Source organism: Leptonychotes weddellii, chromosome 6 (genome assembly GCF_054177405.1).
Source record: "Leptonychotes weddellii isolate Sample4059 chromosome 6, ASM5417740v2, whole genome shotgun sequence".
NCBI lineage: Eukaryota > Metazoa > Chordata > Mammalia > Carnivora > Phocidae > Leptonychotes > Leptonychotes weddellii.
This window is the reverse complement of record NC_138374.1, coordinates 17,757,573-17,777,140: the sequence shown is the minus strand read 5'-3', so window position 1 is coordinate 17,777,140 and position 19,568 is coordinate 17,757,573. Positions and strand designations below refer to the sequence as shown.

The window sequence follows — 19,568 nt, the reverse complement described above, 5'->3', positions numbered from 1 at the left end:
GGGGTATGGGGAAATCAGAGCTCCCTGTTCACGCATGCACGGGTTCCTCAAATCATTGGCCCCACATCAATCCAAGTCCTGTTTCTATCATCATGTTGACTTCTCTGACTCTCCTGTTTCCTTCTTTCCAAGGACCCTTGTGATTACACTGGGCCCACCCGGGAAATCCAGGATAATCTCCCCAACTCAAAATCCTTAATCACACAAGCAAAGTCCTTTTTGCCATGTAAGGTCACATAATCATAGGTTCTGAGGATTAGGACTTGGACATATTTGGGGGCTATTATTCTATTCACCTCACCTGACCTGAGTTTTCTCATCTGTAAACTGTGAATCTTTAACAAAATATTCTCCAGGGTCCCTTCCAGGTTTGGCTGGTGGGACTATTTCAAAACATGAAATGTAGGGGCCCTGACATGTAGGAAGTGCACTGAATTTCTTTGGGTTTCCCTATTTCTTCCTCTAGGACTCCACCCTCTCCCCTGAATGCTGCTGATGTCATTTCTGCTTATGCTTCTATCAACTGAACAAGCCCACATAGTTTGCTTACCATGTGCCAGTCTGTTCTAAGCACTTCGCAGCTACGAAACCATTCAAACTTCATAACAATCCCATGAATGAAATGGACTGATAATCCCCATTTTATATTATTTTATAGAGGCACAGAGAGGTTAAGTCACTCGGGTAAGGTCACAGAGTGGCAGGGCTGAAGTCTGACTGCAGAGTCTGGCCTCTCCTCAAAGCCCTTGACACACAATCAGGTAGCCATTGTTTAAGTTTTGTAGATTGTGAGCAACTCAAGAGCAGGGGCCTTGTCTAATTCTGTGAATCCCAGCTCTAACAGCCTGGCACACAAATGAACAAAAAATGAAGGAAGGAAGGAAGGAAGGAAGGAAGGAAGGAAGGAAGGAAGATGGGCATTACTACTTATCTACCTGAGAGTCTCTTACAGATCAGAGCTATGGTTGCAGGACATGCTAATAAACATTTATGGGTCACTTCAAAAGAGCTTGATCCTTGTACCAGCACCAGGAGCTAGGTACTATTATTATCCTCATTTTACAGACAAGTTAAATGCAGCAGAAAGAGGATCAGTCACTTGCCCAAGGTCAGGAATTGGATTTGAGTTGAGATAAAGCTGCTTGACTTCCATGTTTGCATCATGAATGTCGGCATGAACTCCCTGAGGCTTGCATTTTTAAAGTTAGGACCAGGGCACCTGGGTGGTTCATTATGTTGAGTGTCCAGCTCTTGATCTCAGCTCAGGTCTTGATCTCAGCCTCACATTGGCCTCCATACTGGGCACAGATCCTACTGAAAAAAAAGAAAAAGAAAAAGAAAAGAAAGAAAGAAAGAAAGGAAAGAAAGAAAGAAAGAAAGAAAGAAAGAAAGAAAGAAAGAAAGAAAGAAAGAAAGAAAGTGAGCCAAATATGACTCTGGACAGCCAAAGAGAAGAAAGGACCCAAAGGAACATTTTATTGGGCAACTACTATATGCCAGGCCCTGGTACCAGGTGCTTTACAGAATATCTCCATTTAGTCCTCAGAACAACCTGATTGTCCCATTTCTCAGATGAGGAAACTGAGGTTGAGAGAGATTAAGGGAACTTCCTAAAGTCCAGGGGTAGAGTCAGGATTCAAACCAGGTCTAACTCCAAAATCTATCATCTTTCCACCATTACTAGGCTACTGGGCCTCAGTTCTCCCATCTGTAGAATGAAGTGGGGTAAGATGCACTCTGAGCTCCAGTTCAGCTTTATTGTGTGCTTATTGCATGCCAGGCACTGTGCTGAGAACTTCACATACATTTTATAATATCATCCTTACAACACCCTTTGAGGATGTTGTTTCCACTTTAAAAATGAAGATAGTGGGGCTCAGACATACAGACATTGTGCAAGGTTAGAGAGCTACCACGGGGCACAGCCTGGGTTTTAACTAAGGCTTGTTTGATTCTTAAGCCAAACCCTTACCCATACCCTACACTGCTCCCAGAGGTGTCAGCCCGCCTTCAGAGTGAGGACATTCCTGTGTTCCTACAGATTTGGAAAAAGGCTGGAATAGACGTGGGATGAGTTCCTCAAAGCGTGGACCCCTCTTCCTTTGGATCTCAAAGAATCACTTCAGTTAAGTTCTGTTAGAGTCAAAAGGTGACATCCTTCCACGGACAGTTGGCCAAGGCTGAGTCCAGCCCTGGCACCTCAAGGGCTTGGCCATTTCCCCTGATCTTGTTGTCAAGGCGACCCTAGATCGCTCTGTGGTTCTGTAGCTCTTCTCCCTCTTGCTTCCTTGTCTCCCCACCTTCTCAAGAGAACGCTTGAGAAACAGCTCCAAGTGGCCCACTTGCCAGTGATTGAAGGAGATGCAGGACCTTCAAGGCCCCAAACAGAAAGAACTATCTTCTCTAAACACCTTGAGGCAGAAGCTCATTCACAGCTGTTCTCCAGAGCCTTCCAAGGTGCCTGGAACAAGGAGGTAGTTGGTAAATGTTGAATGAACTAATTATGGAGAGAGGGGTCCTAAAACAGTTGACTTTGGAAAAGTAGGGTAAAGCAATACCGGAATAAAAGTATATGTGTGTGTAAGTGTGTGTGCCCCAGAAAAGAGGCTCAACCGCCCCTGTGATGGGTCAGCCTGTGTGTCTCCACTTCCCTCCACATCTTGTGAGGTGGAGTTGTCAATGTGGACGGTTCCTGCCCACTCCAGGCTTCTGGCCCGAAGAGTCTCTCTCTGTCTCTCTCTCAGTGGTGGGGAAATACGCATAATACAAATGTTACCATCTTAAGCATTTTTAAACGTACAGTTTGGTAGTGTTAACTATACTCAATAAATGGTCACTGGGTAATTGTGCTTGCTCTGTTTTATTGTTTCCTACATGTTTCGGTCTCTAGGTTTAAGAGCAATTTTGGCTTTAAGATGCACCCACAATTATAAGTACTTCTTGACTGCCCTCTAGTGGGAAGCATGAAAAAGTGAAACCCCAAACAGCTCATCTTTCCTGCAGGAATGAGTGGTCCCTTTCTGTGTTTTGTTTTAAGCCCACAGCAACTAGTATTCCTAGGCGGAATCCAATCTAAATACTACTCAGGCCTGACCCTGCTTAGCTTCCCAGATCAGACAAGATTGGGTGCATTCAGGATGATATGGCCATAGACTGAGTGGTCCTTTTTTTCCTAACTCATTGGACTTTACACCATCCAAAACTGTGTTGGATTCAAGTTGGCAGTTTATCCTAACCTTACAGATGAAGGTGACATGTACAGAGTTTCTCACACTATGGTGAAGAACCAGTATTTAAAAAAAATTATCTGTTGCAAATCAATCCATTTATAAAATTCAAAAAAAAATGAGTTACTAGATAAATTATATTACAAAATTTTTAAAAACCTAATATAATAATATAATCAAAACATAACACAGGAAAAAGTAAAATAAATGCAAAATCTCTACATGTTGTTCATTCAATGTGCATATTATAGATGATTAATATAGAGAATTGCTATTGTGCTAATGACATTTTGTCGTTCTGCATTCACAATTAAACAGAAAATTATAAGTAAAATATAGTGATTCCCTACTTCAAATAAACAGTATATCAAGATTATGGGTTTTTAATGGACAAATGCACATTTTTATGGCTTGTTAGCCTATTTAGTCCATGCAGAATGGAATATAATGCTACTCACAACGTACAGTGGTCATCAAAACTGCTTTTATGTTTTGTCTTAATAAGAGCTTTAGTGGAGAAATCAGTCTCATAGAGGTTTGTTGATGGGAATGGAAGAAGACATTTTTTTAAAGATTATTTATTTATCTTGGAGAGAGAGAGAGCGTGAGCACACTGGGGGGAGGGGAAGAGAGAGGAAGAGAGAGAATCTCAAGCAGACTTCCTGCTGAGCACAGAGTCCAAGTTGGAGCTCTATCTCACGACACTGAGATCATGACCTGAGCTGAAATCAAGAGTCGGACGCTCATCCAACTGAGCCACCCAGGCATGCCTGGAAGAAGAAATTTTAAAGCAATTTCACGAAGCTCAGGATTTTCATATTTTACTTTTATCCAAGATGAAGCAAATGATTCTGATTTTCAAAATACATCTCACCTCTCCATCCTTTGCCAGTTCCACCAATTTATCCTGTAAAGTGATACAGCTGACCCTTGACAACATGGGGGTTGGGGAACCCCATGATGTTGAAAATCCATGTGTGACCTTTGACTTTCCCCAAAACTTAACTATTTATAGCCTACTGTCAACCAGAAGACTTACTGGTAACATAAGCAATTAACTTACATTTTGTATGTTATATGTATTATATACTGTGTTATTATAATAAAGTAAGCTAGAGAAAGGAAAATGTCATTAAGAAAATCCTAAGGAAGGGCGCCTGGGTGGCTCAGTGGTTAAGCATCTGCCTTCGGCTCAGGTCATGATCCCAGGGTCCTGGGATCGAGCCCCACATCGGGCTCCCTGCTTGGCGGGAGGACTGCTTCTCCCTCTCCCACTCCCCCTGCTTGTGTTCCCTCTCTCACTGTGTCTCTTTCTGTCAAATAAATAAATAAAATCTCTAAAAAAAAAAAAAAGAAAAAGAAAATCCTAAGGAAGAGAAAAGACATTGACAGTACTGTATTTACTGAAAAAACTCTGCATAGAAGTGGACCTGCACAGTTCAAACCTGTATTGTTCAACAATTGTACAGTTAAATCAAATTATCTTTTTTTAAATTCTAATTAGTTGACATACAGTTCAGTATTGGTTCAGTAGTAGAGTTCAGTGGTTCATCATTTGCATACAACACACAGTGCTCATCATAACAAGTGCCCTCCTTAACACCTATCACCCATCTATCTCATCCCCCATTCACCTCCCTCCATCAACCCTCAATTTGTTCTCTATAGTTAAGAGTCCCTCTTGGGGCCCCTGGGTGGCTCAGTCAACTAAGTGTCTGATTCTTGATTTCAGCTGAGGTCATGATCTCATCAGGGTTATGAGATAGAGCCCTGAGTTGGGCTCCACGCTCAGTGGACAATTCTCTTTCCCTCTCCCTCTACCCTCTGCCTTTCCCACCTAAAATAAATAAATCTTAAAAAAGAGAGAGAGTGAGTCTCTCATGATTTGTTTCCCTCTCTCTCCTTTTTTCCCACCTCCCAAATATTCATCTGTTTTGTTTCTTAAATTCCACATATGAGTGAAATCATATCGTATCTGTCTTTCTCTGACGGACTTATTTTGCTTAGCGTAATACACTCTAGCTCTATCTGCGTCATTGTAAATGGCAAGGTTTCATTGTTTTTGACGACTGAGTAGTATTCCATTGTATATATACATTTACCACATCTTCTTTATGCAGTCATCAGTTGATGGGCATTTGGGCTCCTTCCATAGTCTGGCTATTGTTGATAGTGCTGAAAATTATTTTTCAGTGAAGGCAATGGTTTCAGGATCTGTGAATTTCCCATGCACAGATCTTCTTTTGATGGAAATAAAATTTAAACAATTTTGTCAAATCTGTAAGTCATTTGGCTGTATCATTTTATAGATGTGCAATAACAAGATCATCACCTACTTTTCTGGTAATTGCTGTTAAATGATGGAGCATGGTATAACAGTGTGGAAACTCTTTTCTTCCAAGCTGCTTTTATTCTTACTCTCTGATCTTATCTGCCATTGAAAATCATATTGTAGTCTTTCCTTGCTTAGAAATAGTAACATCATCAAAAATGCCAAAAATATCACACAAATAAACAAGTCTGTTGTTCAAACCACATTTTCAAAAGGTTGGGCCCTTATAAGGGTGGGTGGTTTTTACTTTCTAGAAACACCAAAAGTTTGTTTCACATTCAAACATTCCCAATAGAACTTTCCCCTTCAGGAAGCACCCTATCTTAGTATGCAACAATGGTTGTTGATGATCAGCTTCCATGTTATCACATAAAAAAGAGAATAATCTCAAATTTAATACATTAGCTTTTGCATAATTCATAATTTTTTGATATGAACTAGACCCTGTTTAATTTAACTGAAATGTTTTCATTGTAAAATTTTTTTTTTAAGATTTTATTTATTTATTTGAGAGAGAGAGAGAAACAGCATGAGAGGGGAGAGGGTCAGAGGGAGAAGCAGGCTCCCCGCTGAGCTGGGATCCCGATGAGAGGCTCTATCCAGGGACTCCGGGAGCATGACCCGAGCGGAAGGCAGTCGCCTAACCAACTGAGCTACCCAGGCGCCCCTCACTGTAAAATTTTCTTGATGAACAAAGCAGTGTGTTGATTTACATTCTCATGCAAGCTATTTAATTTGGGTAATAATTTCAGGATGTTTTTCTGTCAAAGGAGCTGCACCATTAGAGCGTATTCCTACGCCAAACTTAAACTCAAACCACATTCATTAACAACATAGTTCTTCATAGTTTTATATGGTTCACTGTTAGTTGTGTTTGTCATCAATGAAGCTGAAAAAAATTCTCCCTTGGGGTGCCTGGGTGGCTCACTCCCCCTGCTTGTGTTCCCTCTCTCGCTGTGTCTCTCTCCGTCAGGTAAATAAATAAAAAAATCTTAAAAAATCTTAAAAAAAAAATAATTCTCCCTCATATCTCCACCATGTTCAAATTGCCTATACACTCAAGTAATTGTCACGTTAGCAGTATGTGAACATTCAACAACTTGCAATGAAAAATACTTTACTAGCTGTATTTCTTTTGTGACTTAATCTGCCATGTCATTAGCTGGTTGATAAATTTATCTAGCTATGAAAAATAATACTTGACTTACCTTCTTTGGCACAGATTCAGCCATAATTTCCAAGATCTTTAAGACAGTCCTCACTAATGTCTATTTTTTTCAATTTTAGCATCTCAAAATGCTACTTTGTAAGACACAAATTTCCAATGTTTGTATGTGAAATATGGAACCTCTGCTTCTATCAGTTTTTTAAATTCAATGGTCTTTCTTCCCAAGTGTTCTTTTTTTTTTTTTTAAAGATTTTATTTATTTATTTGACAGAGAGAGAGACACAGTGAGAGAGGGAACACAAGCAGGAGGAGTGGGAGAGGGGGAAGCAGGCTTCCTGCTGAGCAGGGAGCCCGATGTGGGGCTCGATCCCAGGACCCTGGGACCATGACCTGAGTCGAAGGCAGACGCTCAACAACTGAGCCACCCAGGCGCCCCTCTTCCCAAGTGTTCTTAAAAAAAAAAAGAGAGAGCGAGAAAGAGAAGTGAGTCTCTCATGATTTGTTTCCCTCTCTCTTAAGGTTTTGAATGTATTTCTTTTGTTTTCTGTGTAAATGCTACCTAAGTTCGATGACTTTATTTACTAGCTTTATCAGCTAATACAACTCTGCACATAACACACTAGAGTTTCAGCACTTCAGTAGCAATTATGGCTACAAAACTGAGCTCAATATGTGAGGAACCATACTTCCAAGTAAAACTGGTACAAATTCTTTTGGTTTTAATTTCTTCAGAACCACTTTCATTAGTCATTGTTGTTGTACTATTGTTGCTGCTTGCATGGTAGGAAAAGCATGTTTTTTCTTGATTAAAAGCAGTTGAGTGAAGTTTGACACCTGTAAATTATAGTTAAATATTACTATGAAAATTTGCTTCCCTAATTTAGCTAATATTTTTATTAAAGATTTTATTTATTTATTTGTCAGAGAGAGAGAGGGAACACAAGCAGGGGGAGCATCCGGCAGAGGGAGAAACAGGCTCCCTGCTGAGTGAGGAGCCTGATGTGGAACTTGATCCCAGGACCCTGAGATCATGACCTGAGCTTAAGGCAGACGCTTAACTGACTGAGCCACCCAGGCATCCCTTAGCTAATATTTTTAAATGATAAATTTTAAATATAGTTTTTACAAAAAGAAGTTATCTTTAATAGGTAAAAATAACAATCTAAAGAAATACTTTTAGGGGCGCCTGGGTGGCTCGGTTGGTTAAGCGACTGCCTTCGGCTCAGGTCATGATCCTGGAGTCCCGGGATCGGGTCCCGCATCGGGCTCCCTGCTCGGCGGGGAGTCTGCTTCTCCCTCTGACCCTCCCCCCTCATGTGCTCTCTGTCTCTCTCATTCTCTCTGTCTCAAATAAATAAATAAAATCTTTAAAAAAAAAAAAAAAGAAATACTTTTATTTTCTCAGATTTTTACATGTGTTGTTTACCGTTGACCAACTAACCTTGAAATATCACACATGGTAACATGGTCCTACTACATACACAGCTCTCAAAACACATGACTCATGGACAGTACTTGGTCTATCCCTTGTTCAACAAGATAAGTTCCCTGATCATGCACTTGGATATTAAATGACTATGAACTTTTCTAAAAGCCTACTCTTAATTCTGTACTGCTTTCCTTGTGAACTGGTAACGAGCAGTTCATAGGCTTCAAGGATTCGGAGTGCACTTGAAGTAGTACCGACCTGAAGACCTGCATGGCTTGCCCAAGGTTCCCAAGGTTGTTGAGGACTAAATATTATCCATGAATTGTTTAGCACAGTCTGGTATAGAGTAGATGCCACAACTATTATTTTCAACTCACTGGTGTAAGGGAGATGAGATCTCACCCACCAGCTTCCCAGCCTTCAATATCTTCCCCAGGGTAAAGTCATGTGGGGAGGGGTCAGTTACTTGGCACCATTCAATGAGCAGAGACACCTACCAAACTTCTCTTCTCTCAGTCTTTCCTGTTTGAGAAGGAGCTTCCATTTGCAATTTTTATCTATAGGTCTCCAACTATGGGAATGGTGCCCCCAGGAGCTGTGCGGTACAGTCTACACAGTTGTACTTGGTGGCATTGTCTAGACCAACTAGGATGAAACCTGGGCACAGGGACACAGTCCTTTTCCATATAATAGACTCACCAGCTTTCCTCCCACAGAAGTCATTATTAAGACTATAAAACCAGCTTAGATAATATAATCAGGACCCCAATGACCATCCCTTTCTCCTTTTAACAAATCAATTGAGAAGGTAACATATTTCAGACATGATCTGCAGACAGCAAAGATTTCATTTCATGACTTCCGACTCTTTCGCCTAGTACACCCTGTAGCTAATGTTCACCTAGACATCTGGTCTAGGGCTGATGAGACTGTCTAGTTTCCTTCTCTGGGATGCACAAATGCTGGGACGAAGGCAAATCCAGGACCCTGGACAACAAAAGGCAAGGTAGCTAGGTAAAAATTCGAAGAGCGTATCTTCCTTTCTTCTTCGCAGAACCATGATCGTCACATTTTGTGACGAATGCACGAATGAATGAAAAACAATCAACAAGTGTGTGTATGTCATTATATAATCCCAAGAGACTGTATGATACACCTTAGAGTGGCCAATAGTCCAGCCTTTAAGGCGTGTGAAATCCAGATGGTGAGATAAGACAAAAGCACGTGGAAACATTCAAAGCCAATAGAAGACTAAAGAGTAACAACACAAAGGCCACATACATGCTCTCAGTGCGGGGGACTAGAGATTCCATACATGTCGACAGACTCTCTCCTCAAGGGTGTGCCACTACAGCTGTCTGGTTTTCTGCCTTCAGTCTTTCTCTGAGGCTGGGGAAGGCTGCACAGCTAACTACAGGTGCAGTTCCCAAGCATGGGTGAGGTACGCATCCAAGGGTACTTTTCAAGCAGTGGGAGATGGGAATTGGCAGACGAATGCCTCAGTCTCTCTGTCCTTTGGTGTGACAGTCCTGAGGCATGTGGTACATGTTTCCTCAGGAGTCTCCCAGTGGGATTGATCATCTGTGCCCACGTGAGCAAAAATTTCACCATTGCACACGTTCTCGACTTTTCTCCCTTCCTGTTCTGTCACTTCCCACTCTATCACTTCTGCTCCCTGGGATCACTCCCTGCCCCCAAGTCCTACTCTCAGGCTCTGCTAGTGCAGGGAAACTAAAAGAAGGTCCATGAGTAGCTGCCAAGGAAGCTAATCCTTTCTTCTCTGTATTTGAGCCTAGGAGATCCCCTTCAATTAGGAGGACTCTTTTTAAACATTGAAAAGTTTCATGGAGCCTCTGTTCACTTTCTCATAGTTGTCTCCGGTAGTTATTTTTTATTCATTCAACAGGCACTATTCCAAACCCTGATAAAGTACAGAATGACCAAACTCTATGACATCTATAATCCTTTTAAAGAAATGTATTTACTTATTAAAATAGCATCTATTGAAAACAATGATGTTTATACAGAAAGAAATAAAGATGATTTTTAAAAAACCATTTTTACTTATTTACTTTTAAGTAGCCTCTACCCCAATGTGGGGCTCAAACTCATGACCCCAAGATTAAGAGTCACATGCTCTACCCACTGAGCCAGCCAGGAGCCCTGATGAATTTTAATGTATGAGAAAGTGCTAAACCTCACTCACAGAAATAGAAATGCAAATTGAAAGATGTTTAAATACCATTTTTCATATTTCAGATTGGCAAAGATGAAAAAGTTTGTTAACACCGCGTTGGAGATTTGAGGAATCATTAACAAAGTATCACTGATCACCTATTACAAGTCTATGCTGGGCACTGAGTAACCAACAGTTGACAAAGTAAACAAAAATTCCTTCTTTCCAGGAGCATACATTCCAATGTGAGAGTGAGGTATGCAATAAATGAAAATGAAAAAGAGGAGAGACAGAGAAAGAGAGAGAGAATGTCAGATAGAGAGTGCTGTAAGAAAAATAAAGCAGTATCAAGGATGGTGAGTAACCAAGGGGTAGGTTACTTTAGATAAGGTAGTCAAAGGAGACCTTACTGAAAAGTTAAAATTGAGCAGAGGCCTAAATGAGGTGAGGGGTGAGTACTGGAGATTTCGGGAGAAGTGTTTTCCAGGCAGTGTAAAGTAGTCAGCTGACTCCTTTCATAAATATCAGTTATCAAAATTGGACTAAAATTTAGGCAATGATTTCTTAGATATGACACCAAAACCACAAGCAACCAAATCAAAAAACAGATTAATCAGATGACATTAAAATGTAAAAGTTATGTACTTCAAGGGAGATTATTAAGAAAGGGAAAAGACAACCCAAAGAAATAGAAAATACTTGCAAATCTTGTATCTGACCTAAAGATCTAGTGTCCAGAATGTATGAAGAACTCTTACAATGTAGCAAAAAGACAAACTTAAAAATGGACAAGGTATTTTCTCCAAGTAAAATACATAAATTAACATGAAAGACATGAGCAGATGCTCAACATCATTAGTCATTAGGGAAATGAAAATCAAAATTACAATGAGATACCACTTCACATCCACTAGGGCTGTTAAAATAAAAAAGACAACAATAACAAGTTTTGCCAAGAACTGGAACCTTCACACATTGCTGGTGTGAATATAAAATGGCACAGCCTGGGGCACCTGGGGGGGCTCAGTCAGTTAAGCGGCTGCCTTTGGCTCAGGTCACGGTCTCAGGGTCCTGGGATCGAGCCCTGCATTGGGCTCTCTGCTCAGCAGGGGAACCTGCTTCTCCCTCTCCCTCTGCTGCTCCCCCCTGCTTGTGTCAAATATAAATAAATTAAATAAATAAATAAACAAATAAATAAATAAAATGGCACAGCCCCTTTGGATATCAGTTGGGCACTTCTTCAAAAAGTTAAATGGAGAGTTCCCATATGACCCAGCTCTTCCACACCTGGGGACATTCTCGGAAGAATGGAAACCTATATCCACACAAAAACTTGAGCATGAATGTTCATAGCCATTTTATTCCTAATAGAAAGTGGAAGCAACCCATGTGTCCATCAGCTGATGAATGGACAAACAGAACGTGATCTGTTCCTACGATGGGATATTATTCGACCGTAAGAGGGAATGTAGCCTCTGTACTATTACTATATGCTACAGGCTCCAACATGAATGAACCTTGAGAACATTATGCTAAGTGAAAGAAGCCGGGCACAAAAGGCCACACATTGTATAGTATCATTTTTATGGAATATGAAGGCTGTGGGGATTTGGTGCAAGTATAGAGGTAATTATGGAGGTTAACCCAAGGTTTATTCAGGCAATTATTTTTCCAATGACTAAGTTTTTCATTATAGCTCCAATTTCCCCAATGTGATTGATTCTATGGAGGGACAGTGACTGTACATTCTGTAAGGTGTTGAGAATTTGGTCCTTAACTTGTTGGGAATATTTAAGGTACCCAAGAAAGTTTATCTCTAAGTTTTATTTTTATTCTCAAGGTCTTTATTCGGAAAAATGACTCCAAACTTGGAACTACAGGGGAAAAAAAAAAAAAAAGATTGCATGACCTTTTAATGTTACTAACAACTTAGTATTCACAATTGATTAGGGCCCATATAGTGTACAATTTTGTAAAAACTGGAAGAAAACCGATAACCTGTGATGAATCTCTTTTGACTAGTAGACTAGATTATCTTAAAGGTTATAGTTTATCACCCTGTATTTACCAGTTTTGTGTCTAATTTAGGAATAATATTTTAGCATTCTTTTTTTCTCCCAATGACTATCTAAATTTCAGTTTTTGATCTTTTAAACCAGCTTCGTCATCTTATTGAGCTTCTCATTAATGAATTAAATAGAATGTTAACACATGCTTACATGAGAATTTGAGTTTTTAAAAATAAAAATATGAAGATTACTGTGGCATAAAGATAACACAAATAGGGAATCGAAATGAAGGTTATTGGTGGTTTTTCAGGTAGTTGTTTTTTGAATGGGTTTGAATGGGTTTTTCCAATAATGACAATTTCCCCAACATCATCCAGTAGAGGGATGAGAATGAGGGATGAGAATCTTTACTTCCTGTGAGGTATTGATGAAGAATAACTGGAAGAAAGGCAGGCGGGGACGAGGAGGCCTCCTGCCCTAAGAGGAAACCACCCTTTAAAGGATTTTACACCCACCCTGGAAGGAGCCCTCCACCCTTTTGCATGTGATAGATAGATGACAAAACCCTGATTGGATGACAGGTACAGGGAGGGTTAATCAGGTTAAAACAGCCCTCCAACAAAGCCCATAAAAACCCCTAGACTTAGAAACCCCGATGGCAACCCTCTCGGGTCCTCTCTCTCCTCCTTTGTGCTATCACTTTGATATTGTTCAATAAGCCTGCCCACCACTCTGTCTGGTCTACCTCTTTCATTCTTCGAAGTGGCGTGACGCGGGCACCAACAGAGGAAAAAATCCTGCCAACAGTATCAAGTGTTTAGTCTTGGCTTTTGGGGCATGGTACCTGAAAAGGCTTCCTCCCAAGTTTTTTCCCTAAAGAAGTTTTGCAATGTCTCCTATATATCCAGGAGGGAAGCAATAAAAGATTTTGTCTTTCTTTTGAATCTCATCTTCCCACAAATGCTATAGTTCTATCTTGCTTGGATGAGAGTTTTCTAGGTTTTCTTAGGTGATTTGGGACTTGACCAAGGAGTCACCAAGAGAAAACTATAATTTGGGATCATCTCTGCTGTGCTAGTTCTATCTCTTAGGGACTCTAAGAACTGAAAATGAACTGAGCGATAATGAGATATTTCCTTCCTGATCATTGGACTGGAAGGTACCCATAGAAAATCTGTGTAGCCTAAGAATAGATAGGGCACACTTTAAAAAAGAATCTTTTTTAAGAGGTTGGGAGAAGTAACTTAGAGATAGGTAAATTCAGTCTGTGATCCCTTCCCGGGATGATAAAAGATTGGGAACTGACAGTAGCTTAGAGATAGAGCTTTATTTTGGAATGTCTTAACAATGGAGGAGTATGAGGAGGAGAAAGAGAAACTACGACATCCAGGGTCTTATATCATGTGTGTACTTAGCCCTTGCCCTACACTTCACCTTCAGGGTCCTTGGAGTCTATTGCTCCAGATACTGTAAACCAGGTTGAGTATTTGTGAGAAAAGGTCTACAGCCTCAGAATTTTTTGAAATACGGTCCTAAGTCTGAGCAAAGCATAATTGGGTCCTCTCCTCAGGTGTCATTAAGCTGAAATCAAGATGTCAGCCAGACTGCAATTTCATATAACCCCAGGGGCATCCATCTCCACAATTTGAGTAAATATAATTATTTTATAGATTCTATTTTTAATTCTAAAAATTAAGTGATTTTTACCATCCTCATTTTATAGAACTTTATTAACATGCCTACAATCCCACAGAAATTGACAGTGTAGAGACACTAATCCTGGAGAAATGTTTAAGAGGTTTTTTTTTTTTTAACCCCAAGAGCTGTAAAGGATTGGATTCTGCCAGCACCAAGGAGTGCTGACAAGGATGAAGTTAGCAGGCTATTAAAAATAGTTCCATCTAGAAATAATTGTGGCTGGAACAGGCCACAGCTGCGGGAGGGGCAGCAAGGACCGCCAATATGAATGGCAGGTAATTTCACAGCGGCCCAGAGATCCAATTTCTAACTAAAGTTTTTCCCTTAAGACTGATGAGATTAGATACATCTAGGGTGCTGCTAGCACCTATTATCTTTCAGGCTGTTAAAAAAATAAAAGCTTTTATTCTTACCTAATTTCTTTTTGTTGCAATTGTCCATGTCTGACTAGATTTACAACAAATGGAAAAGTAGTAAGAGCTCCCAGGGTATTATCACGTTATTAAAACAAATTTTCGAGCGTCAAGCCCCTTCCGGGCTGTGCTGTGAGTGTGCGGTCCCGAGCCAGTGGGGGCCATTCTAAGCTTACACAAGTTCCCAGAGCGAGGGAGAATAAATAAAAGCAACAAGGATTCTGCACGCCGAAAACCACACGCCCACAGTGCTCCGCAAGTTCGCGCACAGGCGCCCGCGGCGCGGGGTGAACATTTTTAAACAGCCAGGGATCACGTGGTCACCGGCAAGCTCCGCTACTGGCCCTCGGACTCTCACACTTGGCTTTGGCGCCGAACCTTTCCCCCCTTGTGGACGCAACCATTAGCTCCGCTCTCGGAGGGAATACGAGCCAACCTCACGATCAAGGCTTTTCCGAAAGAAGCTTCCAGCGAATTCTCAGGAAAAGTTCAGCTACAAATAAAGCAATCAAATGAAACCCACTTAGGGACGCCGTAGAAGGCTCCTTTGGTCAAAAGGAAAGAACAGACCTGACCCTGACTCCCCCTACGCTCTGTAGGGGCCGCGAGGATGGTTCCGTCTAAGGCGCGGACTCCGCCTCCACGGGCGCCGCCATTTTGTTTGGCTGGACGGGAGCAAGCGACGCTTTGGGGGAGGGGTCTTGTAGGCGCCTCACTGGACCCCACGGCCGCGCTGTCGTTTCTCGGGGGGAGTCCTCCCCGGCGAGGGGCGCGGAACCATGTACATAAAACAGGTGAGGCCTGTGCGTCCCGCCCACCCCCTCACGGGCCTCTGAGGAACACTCCTTGAGGCTAGGGTGTCGCGATGCGGCCCGGGGTCTCCCGCCTCCCGGCAGGGTGGACCCAGAGCTGGACGCGGGCGGCGGGGGAGGGGAGAGGCCCCGCCCCGCGAGCGCGGGGGGCAGCGGAGAATTGGGGCGCCTGCCTGCAGCGCGGGCCTCCTCGCAGGGCGTTCGTCTGACGGAGCAGTCTCTCCGAGAGGTTTGGAGGGCGCGGGCCTTCCCGGGTGGGCCGGGTGCGGGCTGAGGGCCCCGAGCTGGCTGGGGGCCGCGCCGGGGCGGGAAGCTGTGTTGTCCGCGGATGGCCCCGCGCGGGCCATTTGCGTGGGGTGTATGGAGAGGTGGTCTCCCCGGCCCGGAGGCGCCTCTGGGGGGCTCAGGTTGGGGTGTCAGCTTAGCCCGGGGTCTTTGTCCCCGAATTACGGGAGACGTGAAAGGGACCCTCCTCCTTGCAGAATATGTAGCGCCACCTCGTTCACTTGTTTACTCCTGTCAAGATGGTCTTCCCGCGCAAGAGTCCAGCGCAAAGATGAGCCCATTCACGCTCTTGGAGAGAAGTTTCTCTGTTGGGTGTGTTGGACTTGAAGCACCTTTTTCTTGGAACGGCTGCTTATTTTGGCTGGCGGGTGTGTCCGAAAGAAGCGCCCACCGCTCCCTGAGTAAGGGAAGCTGAGGCCAGCCTGCCTGCTTGACACATTTTTATCAAAGCAATGTAATGTTTAGCATTCCAACGAATCTTATACACAATGTACTTGATTTTGAGAGTTCCTTAACAGGTTACTAATTATAATTCCTTAAAAAAAATGCCAGTGGTTACTAATAAACGGACTTTTTTAAGAAGATTTTTAATCACCACTTTTCAGAATGAGTTTCTCTTACAAGAAATAGAAAGTTCTCTATCTTGCATTACATGAGAAACCAGAAAGAGAAGAGCAAGGAAAAACGTTAGTTTAGGAGTTACTTCTTGTAGTATGTATTCTCTGAAAAGTATCTTTTTTATTTATTAGGTTATTATCCAGGGTTTTCGGAGTTACAGAGATCAAACAATTGTAGATCCCTTCAGCTCAAAACATAATGTTATCGGTAAGTGTTGATGGTTTACCAAATCAGATTGATATGTATAGACCATTTAAATTCTGTCTAGGCTTAAGGAAAGAGGAATTGGGTTTGAATATTACATGAATTTATACATATTTTTTCTATATGAAATAGCATGTCTTTTATCTACACTGATGAATTGCTTATTTTATACATTTAAAATATTTGCATAAGACGATCATATTTGCATAAGACGATCATTAGTTACTCATTTTTATTTAGGTAGCCTTGTATGTGTGAAAGTGTGTCTATGATTATAGCGAATGACACTAAATTTAACATTTGAGCTATTCTGTTCTTGAGATGTCATTTCCTAATTAAAATGCCCACTGTTGCCTTATTTCAAAGATGACCATTATTTATTCACAAATTAGATTGTTCCCAGATTTTTTTTTCTGTCATACTGTTTAAAGTTACACCATGCAGCTTGTTGGGAAGAGCATAAACTTTGGAGCATAACAGAATGAGTTTCAGATCCCAGTTCTGATACATACTCTTTCAAACTTGACTCCGGGAGGGGCTTCAGTTTTCTCATTTGTAAAGTGGACCTAATGATACCCATCTTATAGGGCTGTTGGGAAAATTAAATGAGAAAGTATATGTGTGAGGATAAAGAGCTACAATGATTACTGTTCTGAAATACAGTATTTAGGGGCGCCTGGGTGGCTCAGTCGTTAGGTATCTGCCTTCAGCTCAGGTCGTGATCCCAGGGTCCTGGGATCGAGCCCCGCGTCGGGCTCCCTGCTCGGCGGGAAGCCTGCTTCTCCCTCTCCCACTCCCCCTGCTTGTGTTCCTGCTCTTGCTGTGTCTCTCTGTCAAATAAATAAAATCTTTAAAAAAAAAAGAAATGAAATACAGTATTTAGTCTAAAGACTCTTCGGATGAGAGTGTCCATTTTTTGCTGATACAGCCAGCAAAAGTGTTTTTTGACATCCTGCTGAATTTTTAAAGGCTAGATGAAACTCTTATAAACAGACTTCTATACGTTATCCCCCTTATGTGGTTTATTGGTATATTAGACTGCTAGGACTACCATTAAGTATAGACTGGGTGGCTTAAACAACAGTAATTTATTTTCTGTTTTGGAAATTCAAGTCCATGATGAGGGTGCCAGCATAGTCACATTCTGGAAGTCACCATCTTCATCATCATGCTCACATGACCTCTTTGGTTCTCTCTCCCTCTTCCTTATTAGAACACTAATTCCATCATGAAGGCCCCACCCTCACAACCTGACCTGATCCTGATTTATCTCCCAAAGGCCCCCATCTCCAAATACCATCACATTTGGGATTAGGACTTACAACATATGAATGGGGGGGAGGGGAATGACACAATTCAGTGTGTCGCACTCACCGAGATTAGTAAAGGGCAAACATTATTTAGGGGCGCCTGGGTGGCTCAGTCGGTTAAGTGTCTGCCTTCGGCTCAGGTCATGATCCCAGGGTCCTGGGATCGAGCCCTGCATCGGGCTCCCTGCTCGGCGGGGAGCCTGCTTCTCCCTCTCTCTCTGCCTGCCACTCTGCCTACTTGTGTTCTCTCTCTCTGTCAAATAAATAAATAAAATCTTAAAAATAAATAAATAAATAGATTTTAAAAATTGAGGGCAAGAATGTCAATATACTTCAGTTAAAAAAAAAAATTGAGGGCAAGAAAAAAACCTACCCTCAGTACATCACTTGTAGCTTGTAGTTGGAAATAAATTATGAAAACATTTTCCTCCCTGCTGTACCTATTGAATAGTTAATAATTTGTGTGCCATAAGGATAGCTTGATCCAATATTTTACTTACATTTTGATTACAAGTGCCTTCTGATTGTCATCAATCAGAAAATCTTTAGAAATGGAAAAAAATGAATAATTACTAGATTTATATTATTTCTTACAGGTTAAAAGTAGGTGGATATCTTAATTATATCAATGGTATAATTTTATAAATGAGCTATAATGATGACCATTATTACCTATGATGATTAGATTTTGTCTGTAGGATCTATCAAATATTTTTGTTTTAGCTATTATCAGATAGCTGTTTACTACTTTGTTTGCAACATTAGTGTTGTTAATAGTTACAGTTACAAAGGAAATTGTCTAAGTGTTCTTTCTTTTCTTTGTTTTAATAAACCTAATATGATTTTACTGCTTAAACATGTTTTAAAAACAGGTACCTTAATAATATAAGAAAGATCCAAAGTAGTATAGACTGAGATGGACATTAAAAATATCCTGTAAAAGCATACTACTTTGGTTATTTAATGATTTTGACCTTGAAAAAAAAAAGATTGGGAAGCAGGTATCTCTTGTGGTGATGTTTGATGTTTGAAACTCTTGTTTTAATAGTTAAATGATGCTTGAATGTACCAAGCATATACTTTTTTTTTTTTTAAGATTTTATTTATTTATTTGACAGAGAGAGATAGGGAGAGCAGAAACACAAGCAGTGGTAGTGGGAGAGGGAGAAGCAGGCTCCCCGCTGAGCAGGGAGCCTGATGCAGGATTCGATCCCAGGATCTTGGGATCATGACCTGAGCTGAAGGCAGACGCTTAACCATCTGAGCCACCCAGGCGCCCCCAAGCATATACCTTTTTAAGGTTACCTTTTCTGTAGCTTTTTAACAAAAGAAATATATGTTAATTATAGAACATTATGGAAGAGTTTAAACGCTAAAAGGAAAAAAAACTATAAACTGTAATCCTGCCCAGAAATAGCCATTCTTAATAGTAACAATCTATCCCTGTGTTAAACCTGGTTTCCTAGAAAACAGTGCAAGGCGCACTCAGCTACTAATAAGCTTTAATGGGAAGGTGCAGTCTGAGGGCAAGAGTGAGTGGGAAAGCTGGTCATAGCTTTATAAAGAAGGCGCAGCTAGTTTGTGGTCAAATTAGATAACTTCCAGACGGACTTTGGGAACCCACCATGTGTGGGAAAGATCAGATGGGAAAGGAATAGTCTCTGTCTCTGGTCAAAGTTTACCACACAGGGCATTAATTTCCCCCATGCTCTTGGATGGTGTTACTCTGGGGACTAACCCCCCCTTAAGTAGTCAGGGAACTATAGCCTCCTTTGGTTTTTCACAGATCTGACCTCAGTGCATACTTAGGGTAGGCTGAAACAACCTACGGTGATGGATACTGAGCCTCTCCATTGACAGGCAACCAAGACTTGGGTTGGGGCAGGT

The 19,568-nt window shown here is 41.4% G+C and overlaps 1 protein-coding gene across 1 annotated transcript in view; it reads left to right on the top strand.

Annotated features, from left to right (window-relative positions):
- The first annotated feature begins 15,088 nt into the window (after positions 1-15,088).
- SMC3 (structural maintenance of chromosomes 3) overlaps positions 15,089-19,568 on the top strand; it is a 38,599-nt gene continuing 34,119 nt past the window's right edge. Inside the window, exons 1-2 of the mRNA XM_006735766.3 lie at positions 15,089-15,246; positions 16,299-16,374. Coding sequence (XP_006735829.1) covers positions 15,232-15,246; positions 16,299-16,374 — 91 coding nt within the window. The 5' untranslated portion in view covers positions 15,089-15,231. The remainder of the gene's footprint in view (positions 15,247-16,298; positions 16,375-19,568) is intronic.